The sequence below is a fragment of the Rhipicephalus microplus genome, chromosome 4 (assembly GCF_043290135.1).
Source record: "Rhipicephalus microplus isolate Deutch F79 chromosome 4, USDA_Rmic, whole genome shotgun sequence".
Taxonomy (NCBI): domain Eukaryota; kingdom Metazoa; phylum Arthropoda; class Arachnida; order Ixodida; family Ixodidae; genus Rhipicephalus; species Rhipicephalus microplus.
Genome location: NC_134703.1, coordinates 122,691,747 through 122,710,503, shown reverse-complemented (window position 1 = coordinate 122,710,503; position 18,757 = coordinate 122,691,747). Strand labels below are relative to the sequence as shown.

At 43.5% G+C, this 18,757-nt stretch overlaps 1 protein-coding gene across 8 annotated transcripts in view; it reads right to left on the bottom strand.

Annotated features, from left to right (window-relative positions):
• Window positions 1-18,757, bottom strand: part of LOC119172328 (uncharacterized) — a 182,162-nt gene that overhangs the window by 88,652 nt on the left and 74,753 nt on the right. For all 8 annotated transcript variants that reach the window (XM_075893600.1, XM_075893598.1, XM_075893604.1 and 5 more), the window contains 7 exons: window positions 17,660-17,752; window positions 17,454-17,506; window positions 14,761-15,035; window positions 14,606-14,646; window positions 14,309-14,400; window positions 2,967-3,065; window positions 1,112-1,252 (listed from right to left, as the gene is read on the bottom strand). In XM_075893600.1, the coding sequence (XP_075749715.1) occupies window positions 1,112-1,252; window positions 2,967-3,065; window positions 14,309-14,400; window positions 14,606-14,646; window positions 14,761-15,035; window positions 17,454-17,506; window positions 17,660-17,752 (794 nt within the window). The remainder of the gene's footprint in view (window positions 1-1,111; window positions 1,253-2,966; window positions 3,066-14,308; window positions 14,401-14,605; window positions 14,647-14,760; window positions 15,036-17,453; window positions 17,507-17,659; window positions 17,753-18,757) is intronic.

Below are 18,757 nucleotides of genomic sequence, written 5' to 3'. Positions count from 1 at the left end.
AGGTTCTAAATACATAGGCATGTATGAGAATTTCAAAGGGAATCACAATTGCTTCATTATATTCATTAGTTAGTTATATCCCACTTCGTTATGACGAGGTTCTACTGCACATCTAAGAGCCCATCCTACATTTAAGCAGCGATCTTCCGCGCTTCTTGGGTATGCTACTTACCTTTCCATGCCACACCTTTTAAACCATTTTTGGGCAAAAATAGGTCACACCGCATGCCAAAAAGGTGGAAACACCAAACGAAAAGGCGAGGGCAGCGTTTGTACTGCAAAATCAAACTGTTTCTTACACATTGTTCTCGCTTCTGAGCACGAGTTCTACCTCGACAACTGGATCTTTATGTTGTCTGGAGCAAGCTTTATGACAGCTTGCCAACCCACAGGCTAGGCCCAATGAACATTAGCTGCCTCATCAGTAGACTATGGGCAGTCAAAATTTAAGTAATGAACCAAGTCAACAAACTCTTTGCGATGAATGCATTCACAAAAGTGATAACCACGTAAAACGAAAGAAAGGGGTAGAGTAGAAACACTAGCCATTAGTTTGCAGTGCCATGTTTTGAACATTGTGCATCCGCCCAAGATATCAAAAATGCAGAGAAGTTCAGTCAGCAATGGGAAATTTCAGTTCCATGGAGAAATCAGCATAACTAATGTCTAAGAGATTGGTCGGCGACTTTCCATGACCGCACTCTCTCTTGTCAGCCTTTTGTTTTTCTCACTCTACTTTGTTGGCAACCTCGATTTTCAAACAAGAACCTTTGGACATTCAGAAATTTAGATGGATGTTCATACTGCGGTAGCACACCACAATGCTCAGACACATGCTTTACATGTATCTGAAGTCTTTGGAAAAGGCTGTTTTGGTTACATTGTAGATATTCACAACTTTGGCAACTCATGTCCCGAGTGGTCTATGCTATAAATAGGATTTAAGTTGCATTTTTGTTTTTCCCCACACAATAAACAGGCACTCTCGCATTGGTGTCTGTCGTGGCTTAGCCTCTCCCACAGTGCATGTTCACAAGATCGCACACATTGATAGGGTTAACTTCTGCTGTAATCCATTCTTCCAAACCCCGAGAAAGAAATGCGTGCTCACTGGTAAATGGTCTCATTGATGTCGCTGCTCTCCTCGGTGTGATCACCGCCGTGATGTTGAAGGACTGCCTCCAGGGCAGCTTCGTTGCGCCGAAGACCTTCCGGAATGTAGAACGGATTCTCTGGATCAAGCTCTGGAATCCTACATACGAGAGCGTAGAGGCACAGTTTGTTTATCATTATGCAACGACTGCACATGTTACTCATACACACGGTTAAAATAACATGGCCAACATGGTTTCCATTAAAAGCCGTATCAGCAAATTGCTATTCTACCTGCCCACACCCACCCACCCACCCGGTTACTACCCCTACCTCCACCCCTTACATACAAACATGCACGCGTGCAAAACCACAGCAACAGCAGTAATTAACATGTGTCCACTGTACAGGCTCATTTAACGCCAACATCATGTAATAACCTCAACAAAAACTTTGTTAAATAATATCCCCTAGAAATATAGTTAAAAATTACCCACAATTAGCTGCACCCTTGTTTTTTCCTTTTAAGTTAATTATATTAGCCATTGAGTGTAGCGAGAATTCCAGAGGTATTGACTTTTTCAAAGGAAAAGCAAGGCGGCTGTACTTCAGTTTTCGGTGCTTACAGGCAGCAAATGCAAATTTCGCTAGATTTAGCAGCTGCCTCTAAGGTTCTGCCATTTATGAGACTAAGCAGACAGCCGAAGAAGGCAGCCCTAGAGTGTGTGCCATTGGTTTTTGATAGCGTGGCATGGAATTTCTTTCAAGACTGTGGAGAAAAGCTTCAAGGCCACGGGAATTTTGAAATACAATAGAATCTTGTTAAGCGAAACCTGAAAAGACCAGGAAAATGTGTTTTGTTTAGCCCGAGTTACGCTTACCGATAGATGTCCGAGGGTGGAGAATCCATGCATGAAACCCGTGTTAGAGGTAGCTGTTCCATTTAAGCAGCAGTTCTGTTTAACAGACTTCCGTTTATTGAGAGCCACCTGTATTCGATGAAATGGAGGACAACCTCGTCTGGGACAGAGGCGAGAGAGCTCGAGGATGTGACTAATAAAGAGGAGGCGGAGGACGACGTCGAGAAACAACATTTTTGAAACTACGCCAAGGTTACCGAGGCTGTTTTTGGTGTATCCGAATATAAAGAAGCAAGTACTCTGCAGGTAGCCGAGAACATGTATGTTGCTCGCACGGCCAAAGTCCGATGAAAGGGCAGCTTCTGCAGACTCACTGCCGCTCGTTCAATAGTTGAAATCGGCCACAAATACAGAGCAGTGCTGATTATTCTGCAATCTTTCAAAGCACACACCACACCCAGTAGCGACCATGTTCGCTTTCCACTTAGATGACTACGCAACTTCGCAGGGCGTTCACGTTAAAAAAATCAAGGCCCTGCGGAGACAGGGAAGACTAGCTACATTAAGAAGAAAATTACAGTACTAGTTCCCCTTCGCGACAAATGATGCAGTGTGTTTGTGAATAGCCCAGGAAAATCTCAATAATGGGAATTCAGACAATCGATACCTGGATGTCAACTTTTGACATCCAGCTATCTGCTATAGCCTAGTTGAAGTATTTATATAATTCTATATATGTGATGCGAAATTGTCTTGAGGGAGAAAAATTGTCTTCAGGGAACACCAAATCGACTAAAGTCATCAGATTCTCAACATTTCTGCCACTCCCACACGAGGAAGACCACATAAATCAATTTACTCTCCCAGCCACCAACATATTACCACGTAAGTAACAAAAATAGAGGTTTTTAAAAATACTTTGCCACTCTAAATTAGTTTAAAGTTCCTTGTTAGCATCTACAACGATTACTGCATGCAGGAATAAGTAGTGAATATCAATATGGCAGAGCTCACATATCTTTCTGCTTATGGCAGAAGTCCTTCCAGTAACCATGCTCTTCAACGAGGTTCTTGTACTCTGCCAGTCTCCGGATCCTTTCCTGATATTCTGAACTAAAAGAAAAAGAAAGGCAGGAATGTGAAGTACATATTTTCCATGCTTTCCATTTTAAGTCATACCAGTTAGCTACAGAAATATTTTCTGTGAGGCACTACTTCCCACAGTCCCACAAAATGTGCAGGCAGTGCGAAGAAGCACATTACGCATCCTGCTTTTTCTTCTATCACTTCACTTCACTTCACTTTTATTTCCTTAAAGACCCCCTGTAGGGGTATTACATAAGGGGTGGTGCATAACAAAAAAAAAAAAAGAGAACTATACAACGGTGTTTTTAATGGCTTCTGCAAACATAGATGGGTTAGTGATGGCACAGGTGGCGTGAGGAAGGCCATTCCAGTCTTTTGCTGCTCTTACGAAAAAGGAGGCTTGGAATACAGTGGTCCGGGTACGTGGTAATGCGACTTGTAACGGATGACCAGTGCGATGGGATATGTGCGGAGGGGGCGTGATGTACGGTGGATGATTCAGTGAACTGAAATAAAACATATGAAAAAGAGAGAGGGTGGCACACCGTCGGCGTGAAGCAAGGGTTTCCAGACCTGATTCCGCCTTTAGAGATGAGATGCTGATATCGTATGAATATGCAGAATGAATGAACCTGGTAGCCCGATTTTGAAGTGATTCGAGTTCGCTTATGATGTATGATTGATGAGGGCTCCAGATGGAAGATGCATACTCGAGTTTGGACCTGATAAATGATTTGTATGCAAGCGTCTTGACGTGAGGCGGAGTATGGCGTAAGTGTCGTCTGAGAAACCCGAGTGATTTATTAGCAGACGAGATGATGTTAGTAGTGTGATGACGCCAAGACAGGTCATGAGCCAAGGTGATGCCGAGGTATTTGAATGATTGAACTGATTGTATGGGAACATTAGTGATGGAATAGGTAAACTCAAAAGGGTTACGGTGGCGAGAAAAAGAAACGAGCTTACATTTATTAGGATTTAAGTTCATTAACCAACGATCACACCATGTTTGTATGTTGTTAAGATCATGCTGAATTAGTGTTTGGTCATGAATGTTGGTTACTGATCGGTAGATTACGCAGTCATCGGCAAACATACGAAAGTTACATGATACATGCAATGGTAGGTCGTTAATGTAAATTAAAAAGAGTAGAGGCCCTAAGACAGACCCTTGCGGGACACCTGATGTTACAGGTAGTCGGTTAGATGAGTGATTATTAACAAACACAAATTGGGAACGATTAGTCAGGAAAGATGTTATCCATGCAAGTACATTAGGATCTAGATTTAACAGAGATAATTTAAGAATTAGGCGTTTGTGAGGGACAGTGTCAAATGCTTTGGCGAAATCCAGGAAAAGAGCATCGGTCTGAATGTTGCAGTCAAGGTTAGAATGTAAGTCGTGAATGAAAATGGCATAGACACTACCAAAAATCACATAGACACTACCAAAAGAGTTCCCAGAATAATGCAAGGATTCCATGCACAAAAGACGCTGCCACAGACCATAAACTGTGGCTGCAAGCCCTTTGTACTCGGTGATCCAGTGAGAAGGGTGTCTCAGGCTCAGCAACAAGCACATGCACTTAAGCACACAATTTTTTTCGTTCCACCCTGGCTCCTACCATTGAGATCAGATCTTTGGTAAGAGTTTCAAAAGTGCAACGTCGTGGCGTAGTGTGGGAACACAGCGATGAGCAAACGAACATAAAACTGACTTCTTAGCCATTTCCTATTTAAAAAAAGAAACCTTACCTTTGTGAATTACTACTGTGAAAACTGACACATTACATAAGGAAACAACACCACAGCAAACAATTATGGGACACATTACATACTATTTACTAATGTACGCATTGCATGACAGAAGATTGGAACACCAAACGTGCATGCAGTATGCAGGTCACCCAGCAGCAGAAGTTTGTGGGATGTGGGCTTCACTTCAACCATGAAATTCCGCTCTGTCAGTGGATGATATTTAATTATGCAATGAGTAAATAAATGTAGAGGTTGCAGTAACCACAATGGGTTGAAACCACTGAATACACGGAAATGTTTTCAAGACAAAGCTGGAATGTAGCCTACTACAAAACATGGTGTCACGCAAACGTTTGCAGAAGTGTTTACACGACAATAATGATGTTGCGCATCACGGAGTCTTGTAGCAAAGAATCTTTTTAGCAAGCACAAGCATAGCCTCTCTGTCAACAAGCACTTAGCATAAAAGGGTGAGCAATCAAACCCATCAAAGCAAGCCCCCCTTTCCCTGTTTAGAGAGACCTGAAACAAGTGTCAGTGGCCGAGCAAGTGCCTTCCCATGCCTCACCACTTTTTTTTTCTTTTTCAAGACTAGTAGCATTGCTAGTGTAAAAATAACCACAAGAATGAGTACACTGATGGCGTATCTGTTCATGAAATCCTGTTGTCAAGTAAATTAAAAAAAACATAATTACAAACATGGATGGACATTTTTTACTTTGAGCAGCTCTCCTGCTGCCATCTTGAATTTGGATTCCTACCCCCCCCCCCCCCCTCAAAATTGTGCCTTGGATTATCCTACATCATGTAGAAGGGGGGCTTACTCGGATTTTTACGGCCTTACATGCTTCAGAGAGGCCCTGCCAGCCATGCATTTGTCTGCGTATACTTAAACACTCGTGTGCAGCAAAACATACTACCCTAAAAATGCTTTGTTGTCTGTGTTTATTTCATCTGTCATTACAGATGGTGCCAGCCATAAAGCAAGCAAAAACAAAACAAAGGATTAAACGCGGGTACCTTGATAGCATTAGGCAGTACAGTAAAATTCAGCTACTTGGCTCTGACTATACCATGACCAATAGCTCCGAACTTTCACCATACGCATCCAATAACCAAGACTGGTCAGCTTGATCAAGAAATTGGCTTCTGCAATATAATCTGAACGCAGCTAGTCAATATGCATTTGGCTTACTCCAATAACCAATTTCAGTCTCAGTGCTAAGAGCGAACAGCTAACGTGTCAAAAGCAGGCTTGTGCGAATAGTGAATTTGGTCGAATAATTTCCAATCAAATTCGAATAGTGTATATGACATATTTATCATGGCTTAATTAAAAAATTTTAATTCAAATAAGGCCACTATGCAAATGCCTTTCTTTTTTTTAAAAGGAAGTTGAAAGAACTTTGAGTAGTAGCAGGATCTGACTTTCAGTATGATTTGAGTGATAACCTGTAAATTACATTACATTTAAAATTTTATTATACTTAGAGCATAGAAGCCGTCATAACAAGCTTTTAAGCTAAAGAAATGGTGAATTGATTGAGGGTAATATGTTCATTTGAAGAAGCCCTGCAACATCTTTTCAAGTAGCCATGAAATGGATTCACGAAAAAAGTTTATTTTTTCACGAATTCACCTCGACAATAATTTTTATAATCCGTCCAGTACGAGCAGAGTTGCAAAGATTTATCACAGGCTGCAATGGCATTCTCTCTCCTCGCGTCCTGGCAAAAGTGTTAGAAGTGGCAAAAGTGTTGCCAATCAGGGAGGGATGGCATGAGGAAAGAAAATAGCTCCCGTGTGCCTCGCGACCCTTGAGCCCTCTCTCTGTTTTCTTTTTTTTCGAATGCACAGCTTTTCAGTGGGATCGTGAGGGTCCACATGTACAAGTGGCGGCCTCTCGCTGCGGTCCCAGTAACGACCAAGTGCGCTATGCTCAAATTAGCCATTGGCTGATACAACAGCTGTGGCGAGTTATTTTTGAGCTTGTGGTGTCATTCACACCAAGAAGAGAGCAATTTTGCGCTGAGGATTTACTGTGAATTTCAGGTCGTATGCTGCGCTAATATATTTGGCTCGCGTGTTTTCAGTAGCCTCGACCACCAATTGGCAGCGTTTTCCGACTATGCTCAAGAAGTGTAGCAAAGCCCCTTTAAATTTGAAGAGGGGCTTTGCGGCAAAGCGCATTTCCCCTGCAAAGAGGTGCTTTTACCGCTTAGCACCCGTACCCTGCAATGAAACCATCTTTACAGAGATAACATGCCCACTAATATTTAACTATTCGTTCACTGTGAATACTTCGAAACCTTCAATAATTTAAATTCGAATACTCTACTATTCATTCGAATATTCGCACAAGCCCAGTAAGAAGACAAGCCACCTTCTCTAAGGAAAGTCTATTTTTCTCTAAACTTCAAACAAAAATGACAGCTTTAAGTGTATTACTGAAAAATCATACCTCTAGCAAAAAAAAAAAAAAAAAACTGGTTTGAAAAATGGCTGTGCATTAAAAAAAATGTTCTAGCGCTACCATCTGGGCCACTTTTGCAACTGCGATCACAATTTAGCTATTTTGTGGTGATGAAAACATCCATATGGAAAACATTTCATATGGAAAGCTAGCAACCATAGAGTTAATTGAAATCTCCAAGGAGCACTGCATCTGTCGCAAGGCACATGCAATTCCCCTCTTACAAACTTTCACATTTGGAACCTTTTGCAAGGTTGCGGGAACAATCTAATACAGTCTAATAAAGTGTAGACCCCTGATAGTGTAACCGTTTATGGTGCAGGCCCGTTTACAATGCGGTCTTTTTCGACTCCCGTTTTTCCTCCCATGGAACCCTATATATACCTATACTGCTTATTGTGCTGTCCCTCTAAGATGAAAGACCGGTCATAATGCAGTTGCCAGGAAATCCCTTCTAACAAGCGTAGTCGCAAGTGCACTTCTGGAATGGGGTGCGTGGGTGCGGCGCAAAGGCTCAAGCGGCGCGTTTGTTACGGAGGAGGAGGGGAAGCGGAGTGAAAGAATGAGGAAAAAGGGGGCGAATAAGCTTGCGGCACGCTGCACGGGTTAGACGAATGAGGGAGGATGACGGTTGCCCTTTGCACCGGCGCCGACGTGGCTTCAGCTACTTTCTGCCGGCCGCCTACAGCTCAATGTGGCACATGCGATTCCTTCTTAACCTCACAGCTTAACGTGGCACATGCGATTCCTTCTTAACAACTTTCCTTCAAGATACGAGGCCAAGACGGAAAAGCGATTTTTGTTTTCTCAAAATGTCGTTTTCCTGTTTTGATTATCTTAAATACCCAATTCATTACCTGTCAATTTGCTGCTCAACTCTTTCCTTACCGCACCTATTCAATTTCGATCAATCTGATCGATGGTTTCAATTTGAAATTCCCGCACCCCAACGCGCCATATGGACATGAGGCGCCATCTGAAATGAAGCTCGGGAAGCACACAACCCGTGTCAGTTTCGGTTTTGGTTTCCGGACACCCGCTGATTTTTTACCTTGCTTGGAAGATAAGCGAGCGCCTGGCGATAGCGGCAGCCATGGCGTCGTCGTCGCGCGCCGGGTCTGAAAGGAATCGTCGTATTTCTCGTGATTCTAGTGTTGTTACAGTAGATTTTTCGGATGAAAGTGGTAGCAGTGGTTCTGAAGAAGATTCCCTATCATCGGAGTTTAGCGCCGACAGCGATGAGGCCTTCAACACACCGGGAACGTCATCGTCAGCTCGATGGTGAGTTTTTTTACGGGATTTATCGCGTTGTTGAGCGCCTGCGAGGGGACCGAGCGTGTTGTCACAGTTATTATCTCTATCCGCAGGGTCTCTACGTCCTATGGGCGCGATTCAATGCCTCCCGCTGCACAGCGCGTGCAGTTTTGTCCAAGACGGAAACCGGGAGTCGATCTGGGCATGGCGCGACGGAGCAGCGCTAGTCGGTTTCTTCGAGCCCTGGATTTCTTCTTGCTGTTTTTCTCAACGGAACTCGTCACAGCGATGTGCGAGAACACAAATAAGTACGCCTGGGCGCACATTCTCGAGAAACCAACGTACTCGGAACGCGACGGATCGTGGAAAAATGTTTCCCCAGATGAAATGATGAAGTTCATCGGACTCTTCATCTACATGGGGATAGTGCAACTGCCTCGCCTGCACCTCTATTGGAGCACAGCAGAGTTGTTTTCTGGGCTTATCCCACGTGGGGTTATGCCAAGAAAACGTTTTTTCTCCTTCCTCGGTATGCTGAGCGTGACGGATCATGAAGCTACCAATCCCGCTACAGACGGCAAGCTGCACCGAATTGCTTTTTTACTTCGGCACATCAATGATGTATCTGCGCTCCATTTCCAGCCAGACCGTTACATTTCCGTCGACGAAAGAATGGTGAAATCCAAAGGCCGTTCGGGAATACGACAGTATCTTCGCGACAAGATTGTCAAGTGGGGATACAAGCTGTGGGTCCTCGCCGACTCCAATTCCGGCTACACAGTGCAGTTTAATGTCTACACCGGGAAGCGTGAGACACCGAGCGTAAATGGACTCGCATTTGATGTCGTGACTAGCCTGTGTGAAATGTATTTTGACCAGGGATACACACTATTCATGGACAATTTTTACACGTCCACGTCTCTTTTTTTATACCTCCTGGAGCGGAAGACTCTTGCTTGTGGAACGACACGGAAGGATCGTCGCACGTTCCCTGCGGAATTGAAGGACTCCACATGGGAGAAAAAGGCCAAGAGGAGAGATGTTCGCTGGCTGCGGCATCAAGGCGTCCTGTATCTTCAATGGAAGGACAGACGCGTGGTGCACATGATGAGCACTGCCCATACTGCGAACAGCCATGTGACTGCAACAAGAAAACTAAAGGTCGCTGGCCAATGGAAGAAGGTCCCAATTAGGAAACCAAGACTAGTTGAAGAATATAATGCAGGCATGCTTGGACTAGACAGGTCAGACCAGCTCATCGCATCGTACAATGTGTTGATGAAGTGCGTCAGGTGGTGGAAAACTTTGTTCTTCCACTGCATCGACATCGCTGTTCTGAACAGTTTTATTCTTTTTGAGGCTTATAGGAGAGAGCACCCCGAAATTCCAGAACTGCACCGAGCGCCTCGTTACGACCAGCTTGCCTTCCGAATGGAGCTTGTGAAGCAGCTACTGGAAATTAAACCACAGGTTTTGGCAGCGCCCCTCCCCCTCGAGAGTCTGCGCACAAGCCAAAAGTGATGGAAACTAGGCGCAACTGCAAGCTCTCCTATGCGCGCAGCAAGGTTGAGCACAAGACGAGCGTCTTTTGTGAAACGTGTGGCGTTTACTTGTGCTTCATCGCGACCAGAGACTGTTTTGGTGAGTGGCACCGCCACCACAAGGGATAAAACATTTTTGTGTGGTCTCACAGTTATTTACGTGTACTCTTGTAACCTCTGTGGTCTTTAGAAGCAACTACTACCTAACCAATGTATATTCAGAATTTGTATTGCCATCTTTTCGCTTGTTACACCCACTTTTTTTGAAAAAAAAAAAAAATTGTGTACTTGAGAATTTTTTGTTTGTTATTTTTTTATTCTTACTGTGTAATAATAACTTCTAAATTTATTGAAATAAATAGACCATTCATTCCTCTACATTTTCATGGGCTGCAGAGCATCTAAAATATTTTTTATCTGCGGATAAAATTTTTTTTCTTGCACCCTCAGAAAATTGTCCCCTAATCACAAGTGCTAACTTTTTTTTTTGCTGTGCTAACAATTTTTTATGTGTACTGTTGAAACTTTTAGGATAGTTAGCTATGTAAGTATGCCACAAAACGTATATCTTGAATTTTTTTTACTGCGATATTTGTGCCCACCATGCTTACTTTTCCACATTTTTTTTTTGCTGTAGTTGCGAGAAATTTGTTGTTTGGAATTTTTTTTCTGCTATTGTGTTGCAAACACATGTTTTGTATTTATATCATTAGAAAGTGCATTTATTTGTCTACATTTTGGTGTATTACAATCAACAAAAAAACATTATTATATAACGATACTTTTTTTTCTGCACCACATGAAAACGGGTCTTTTCCTGGCGGTAAGGAAAGAGATAAAGCTTCCGTTTAGCCCCGCCACGGTGGTCTGGTGGCTAAGGTACTCAGCTGCTGACCCGCAGGCCGCGGGATCAAATCCCGGCTGTGGTGGCTGCATTTCTGATGGAGGCAGAAATGTTGTAGGCCCGTGTACTCAGATTTGGGTGCAGGTTAAAGAACCCCAGATGGTCGAAATTTCCAGAGCCCTCCACTACGGCGTCTCTTATAATCATATGGTGGTTTTGAGACGTTAAACACTACAAATCAATCAATCATCAGCTTCCATTTAAGCAGTTTTTTGCAAAAACTCAAGCAAAAATGTCCGACCATCAATCACCTACGCAACCAAAACTGAAAGAGCCAATTTTGTGTCAATCATAGGATTAGCTTTTATGTAGTATTTTGTTGGTTATCTTGCACTTATATCAAGATCTAACATGTAATAATGTTCTAAAAACGCTGTCAACACATCGTTTTTAGTCATAAAAGTCAATCTTCTCACCAGGTGAACGCTTAGCGTCATAAATGTGTTTTTCACGGCCAAGGACACTTGACTCTCGAAACTGCAAATGCCGCAATCCAGCGCATGGCAATCGGTTGCCAGACTTAGATTAGTCAAAATTAGTCAAATCTGTGGCCACAGCCGCACGGTGTTGTTCAGCCTGTGCTCCGACAGTAGAAAAAGATACGCTGTTGATCTATGGTCTGCCGTCAGCATGCTTGCAGACTCCTGGAAGGAGTTTATGCAATAGACCTTCCAAAACTGTTTTCGCCATGCGTCGTCCTTCATACCAGATGCCGAGACAACCGTCTCGCACAGAGTGGACGTGTGCGACAAACTTCCAACCGCGGATGTTGCCTTCGACGACCTGCACGCTGCCAGTGTTTCGATTTCAGCCAGGATAACCCTTGAGGGCTTCGCAGACACTGACAAAGACCTCAAGCTGTGTGCGGAATTGACTGATAACGAAATCGGCCATAAAGTTATGGAGGGTTCCGACGACTCCAACGCCGAGGTCAAAGAGGCAGCGCCTACACAGCCAACGAGCTCGGAATTAAAGTGAGCCCCGACCCTGTCATCAGTGTAGAAAGACGGCATGACGTTAACCGAAATTGAGGCAAACATTATCGCAAGCAAGTAAACACCGTGCGGTGCAAACGAAACTATAGGCTCCACCCACGAGGCCTGATTGCTCTTATTTTCCATGCCTCCGCACTACAAAGGAAGTACTTCCCAAACAGTAGTCATAATTTTCATGCATGTAATCATTAACTTTCAATACTTAATTGGTGTTAAAATACACAATCTGAAGCTCGATAAATAAATGTGAGAAGGCGCAAACTTTCGCGTCAGCTTAGAAATATATCTGTAGTTTGAATCGCACCCCCACTGCGCTCATTTGGGAGTCCACGAAGAAGCAATGCACATCTCTCGAAGGCGATATTTCTGCTCAGTACCGATGTTTGTACTAAACAAACAGTGCCACATTTAACGTAACGTTTGAAATTAGGAAATTGTTCTTTTGCAGTTTCACAAAATTAAACAGAGCCAATAATCACATTTCATTAGGTTGTTTGCATTTTTTTTACGAAACTTTCACTGTCAGGCTTGTTCGCTGTCTTATGTAATTATGGCAACTATGACTTAAAGCGAAGAATGGAGAAGCGATCTGAGAGACTGAGATTAACTTCGCGAATTTTGATTCTTGTGCTGCCTTAACTACCGAATCGGCGTTGCGCGTCGCCGTGCTTGTCATCGGGCTTGAGGTAAATGCCAATGTTTCATTCGAAGTCTTGTTTCATCGAAATAAAAGCACGCAGCAGACATAGTGCTTAACAATGGGGATCATTACAATGTCGTTGTTAAGTTAATGGCCAAAGCCATGTACGCAGCTAAAGTGGCGGCAACTAAAAGCTGTAGGTGAAGTTTTTTTTCTTGCTTCGACAACTTGCACTCCATGGTGTTGCCATCACCCCGTCAGCCCTTGAATGCTCAACTTTTTCAAATCAGGGCCAAGTTTTGCTGCAACAGGAGCCCCTACCTTCAATGAATGTGTCTGTGAGAAGGTGTGTATGTGCAGGCAAGGGTTCTTTCTACAGGAAATGCGAATGAATATCATGCCAGACTTCGCTTTCGCAGGGGAGAGCAATGCATCCGTATTTTCTTTCATGGGACTGTAATATAAAAAAGCTATCTCTATGCATAATACTTGCACGCAATACAGGCAAAATGAAAAATAAATATAACATGAAGTAAGACTTCCTAATATTATATTGTTAAGGATGATACAATGTCTTAAAAGCGAAATGTTTCTCTTTTTTTTTTTCTTTCGCCAACAATAGTTTTAGCGGCGTCTCTTCAGTAACGATCCCAATCGGTTGTAACTGATCATGATTGAGTGATCGCTGTGCCGATAACGACTGATGCAGCAATATTACATAGCTCGCGTCGTTTCCCGGTTTGAAGAGACTTGCGTGGCGTTTTACATGCAAGGCGTTCATACTTCGAGTGTGAGACAAGCGCTTACGCAATGGACACTTCAATCTGGCATGTAATTATGAGCCAGTGGCAATATACTCCGTTAAAATGATGCGGCTGTTGCGGCACATTCCACGCAACATACAACACACGCGCGCACATTCAGACTTCACACGAATGACCACGACGACAATTGTCGAGAGTGGTCATCCTAGTGACACAAAGAATAGACGCCGTGTTGCAGCTTCACGCTGCCGAAAAGATGGAACGCGGGAAGCTCTGCCCCTTTGGTGCACTTGAAATGCTGCAAAATCATAAACGCCAGCATCGAATGACAGCCGACGACGATGAGGCTGAGGGCGAGTGGATGAAATAGCTTCTTCTTGACGAAGAGAACACCACAGAAAACTGAATGGACGCCCGACGGTCTCGGCGCAGCGGCACATTGCTACTCGTCGCGAACGGCGCCAAGCTGAATTTGTGATTGGTTCATCGTGACTCTTACGTCATAGTAACAAGCAGCCACAGTTGGATGCGCATAATACAAATGGACAGTGGTACACTTTACTTTTTATTCTTAGCTTGCCATCAACTATAAGCGACCTTTTTATTTTTCTTTCGCCTAACTGTTTACAAATGCAGCACCACCACATCAAATATTTTTTCAATCTTTCTTTCGGCTCTTCTCAGAGCCACTTGAATGATGCATTTGCTGAATTTGAGTTGCAAAGAGAACCCTGTACTCCTGCCACGACTCTCTCTATCAGCGACAAAAACTTCTCAAAAAGCATGTTTTCGCTTGCATTCTTTTTTCTGAACTGCCCGATTTTCTCAACGTTTTCGCAGTCTCTTGAGAGTCCGAGAAATCGGACGCCCGCTGTACAGTCTAAAGTGGCTGTGAAGAGAAGCATGGTATCGAAAAGGCGTAAAATAATGAGCAGGCTTACTAAAGGTTGTCACTGGGTTCCAGCTCCAAGACTCGGATGGGTTTGTTCTTTTTCCTCTTCCACTTCTTGGCTCTCCCGTCCACCTGAATGTCCTACGAGTCGACGAAAGCATGTGATGGCGCAAGGCAATTCAATTACGCAGGCCGCGATCACATGTGCATTTCAAAAGTGATTACAAATGTGACAATTCAGTTATGGCTCAATTATCATGAGAGACTTTTTCACTGTGGTTGATCAATATGCCAATTAAGAAAGAAGAAAAAGAACAGAAAAAACTAGACATGAAGAGATACACACCTCATCAATGTCTTCGTCTTTCTTCAATACATACTGGGCATCTGTAAAACATTCAAATTGAATCGCGTGCAAAGTAAATGATGCGATTATGTGTCTATTTTGGGTTTGTGTCTCGTTACATAATTAGCACGACAAAAACCGATCTGGTCACATACCACGCTGCACTGGATGAGCAGCTTCTGCCTGCTCGGAAGTGGCAGGCGCAGCTTGTTCGGAGGGCGGCTTTGGTTGCACCTTGGGTGGCTTGGCCCGTTCGACCGAGGGTTCCTTTGGCATGTCTTCAACAGCGGCGCCTGTCGACTCGCAGGAAGCACTGATCTGCAGCAAAGCAGCATCTTCATCTTTATCGTTCGTTGGCTGCTTGGTGCCAGGGTCAGCGGCACGGCGCTGCTGTTTCTTCTGTTCTCGTTGTTCCAGCTTCTTTTCCTTCCTGAAATGACAGTGAATGACCTGAAGCTGACAATACGAGCGTTTGTAACCACATAAATGCACTCGCTGGAAGAAGCATACTGATAGATCATTGACTAACAATGTTCACTAACACTAGTAGCAAGTAATGCAGTCAAACCCACTTGATGCAATGCCTTCACCCGCTGCACAGGGTGCGTTCCACCGGTACGCTAGCTACACGGCTGGTTTTAAACTTAAAGTTGGTTGAGCATACGCTGGAGCCTGGGAACCGAGCAGCTGGATGACACTTCAGCGTCGATGCGTGCGCGTTGGTTACGGGAAAAAACAGCTTCGGGATATGAAAATGATTCGTCAAGCATTATTTCCTGTGCCAAAACAAGCAAAACCCTCATGCGAAATTTTTGCTGTTATAACACCCGTGACTTTTTTTTTTCCCACATAATGAACCCTACCCCCAAATTGATGTCAACTTTTCTGAAAAAAAAAAATGGGTTCATTAAGCGAGTAAATATGGTGCATGATGGTGCCACTAAGGCATTCAAATGATTTCACTCGACGTCCAATTTCTAGGATGCCCGAAATTCTGGACATGCCTGATTTCACAAACTCGTCTGTTGCCCCATCAAGTTTTCCGCAGAGTTAATACATTAACAAGTCCGAAATTCCGGACATTTACAGCTTTCGCCATACAATTTTCCGAACTTTATACCAGTAACCGCACACTCGCAGTCACTATCGGCACTGTCATTTTGGTTTTCATACCCTTGAACCCACCGCGCCACGGCTGCAGTGCCGTCGAAACCAAAAATGTCGTAATCCAGCGCACACTGATCCATCGACAGCCGTAGCTCAGTCAAACCTATAGCCACAGATGCATGGTGCTGTGCCTGAGCTAAGCTGTTGACCTATGGTCTTCCACCTGCATGCTTGCGGACTCATCAAAGACCGTTAGAAAACAGACCCTGAACTGTTTTCGCCGCATGAACTTTCACATATTGCTTTCAATGAACTGCCCGCTGCCAATGTTTCGATTTCAGCAGGGATAACCTTTGAGGGCTTCACCGACACTGACAAAGACCTCGATCAATGTGCGAAATTGACTGATGACAATCATTCGTCAAGTTACGGAGGATTCCGATAACTCCAACACTGAGATTAAAGAGGCAGCACCTACACAGCCAACTTGTTCAGAGTGGACGCGAGCACTAACACCGTCTTCGATGTACAGTACAGTGACAGCACGACTTTATCCTGGGTAACTGGAACGCTGTGCGAATGAAAATGAACAACTTGAAATACAATACAAAAAGACGCATACCCATCGAGGAAGAAAATTGAGGACAGAAGAGAAAGGGCGTGTCCTCAATTTTCTTCCTCGATGATACGTGTCTTTTTGTATTTCAGTAACCATGTACCAACTAGCCCAACAAATATTTTAATAAGCGATTTTCTTTTTTCGCCTCTGCCGAAATGCAATGAAAATACTGTACTCTTGCCGTGATCCTGTTTATCAGCAAAAAAATACTTATTAAAAAAGAGCTTTCACTAGCATTGCGGACTGCCCCATTTTCTGGACGTTTTCGTGGCCCCTTGAGGATTTGGGAAGTGGGACGTCGACTGTAAGCGTGCCTGAAAATTCTGTTGCTGGCAGTGCACCTTGTTACAACACAAGGTTGCCTCTAAATTACACTTTGGGCTGTAGAGCCAAAGAGGTTGCTGCATCTGTTTGGAGAATACTCGTGTGTGTGCCTCGTTGCACCATTTCAGTTGCATAATGAGGTTTTAGTTGCGTAATGAGTTTCAGTGGTCACGTAGCTTGGCATCTAATGAATTCCCATTTTTCTTTACTGCACCACTCTAGGCCACAGCTGGTTGGGCATGGACCTGATGCGTGACAGAAGTCTCTTTCAAAGTGCAACTTGAGTGGATTTGTCTGTCGCTTCAAGCCCTCCATTCTGAAGGGCTCACTAACACCTTAACACCTTGGTATGTAGATGTGGCTCACAGCCACAGACTAGGGTGTCAAGGCAGGGGTGGCTTGTACGACTGCTGAAACATACCTAGCGAAGGCAGTCCCATCAAATGCTTAATGCGAGATTCATTGCAAGAATATTTTCCTTCCCCAAAGGCGAGAGAAGTTTTGTTGAAAACAACCAGCCTGCAAATAGGAGAATGTGACTCTTTCGGGAATATATTTTTTTTTTTCTGCTTAACCTACATATGACTTTCTTGAGACAACCCCTGCAGAGAAAATTGTCCATAAAACAAGAATACGTATTTCAAGTTATTGAGATATATGGTGCTGCATGAATGGAGTTGCTGCAATGTAGCAATTTGGTAAAATAATAAGCAGAATGCGAAATGATTTAAACAGAAAAAACAGCTTCATTATCATTACACAAATATTAGAAAATGAAATAAGACATGTTAGACTCACTTCGTCTTCTTCTGTTTGGGCGCAGTCTCAACAAGCAGTTGATTGTGGACAAACTAAGTGGGGAGAGAGAAAAAAAGGTTTCAGTTGAATTAAAAGCATGCAAAAATATTGAGCGGAGCGTATGTAGAAACCACATTTTCTGCTAAGTAAAGTACAGTAGCGGCCTATGTTCTTAACCAACTAACGATGTTTAAACTTGTACTTGCCTGCTTGCCAATTGTGCCGTCTTTTTCAATGGCTTCAACTTTTATGACAGCACTGCAGCAATCTGGAGTTGGGCACGCCTCACCCAGGAAGCCCTGAATAAATGTTCCGGTCGCATTATTCTGCTGCACGTGTCATGTCACTGGAGTATTGAGCATTCATACAAGACGCAAAATCATATGGACCATTGCCTCTCCCGCACGGTGAATCCCCTTCCATCTCAGCCTGCACCATTTCAAGTTTTGAAATTCCACACTTTGAGCGTCCCCAACTCAACGGTTGAGGTGTCTGCTTTGTGCATTTCGTCCCCAAACATGGCACACAGATAGCGCTAAAGAATGAAAATATGAATTAGTCGTACTGGCTGTTGAAATGACAGGAATAGTCATCTCTCTGAAAAGCTCAATATTCAGAAGCTCACTGTGAAAAAAATTTTTTTTATATAGTTATAGGTACAAATTTGAAAACGAGAAGTTCACGTAGCATTTATAGTAACAACGTTTCACACCAAGACAAGTGAGAAAGGCTTTCAAATCGCTTTTAACAATGCTGAATCTTCTCCCTAAGTTAAGGGCCGACCCTTCAGCAACAATGAGGCTGGAACTACGCATGGAAACAGCTGTGTCTAAAGATTTCTCTGCGAACAGTATTCCTCACCATGCCACTATTTTTGAAACACTGCTGCAAGACTGGACACAAGAAAAAGGCATGAAAAACTGCTTTCAATACTTCTACTGCCCACTTGTGTTGTAAATTTGTGAATTGTCACTGATTCCTGGCACTAAGAGAAGCCCGAATAGTAGGCTTGCATGAATATTCAAATGCTTCAAATATTCGAATGAATGGTACATTGTTTGAATTTAAATTAATGAAAAATTCGAAGTATTTGCAATGAACAAAGAAATGTTTTTTAGTCCACATGTAACTCCCTGTAAAAGTGGTTTCACCACAGTGCAGAGATGCTTAGTCGTGAAAGAACCTTTCCAGGGGAAATTCGCTCTGCCGCAAAGCTTTACTTCAAATTTAAAGGGGCCGTGCAACACTTCTTGAGCATCGTCAGAAAACATTGCCGACCGATAGTCGATGCTACTGAGGACACG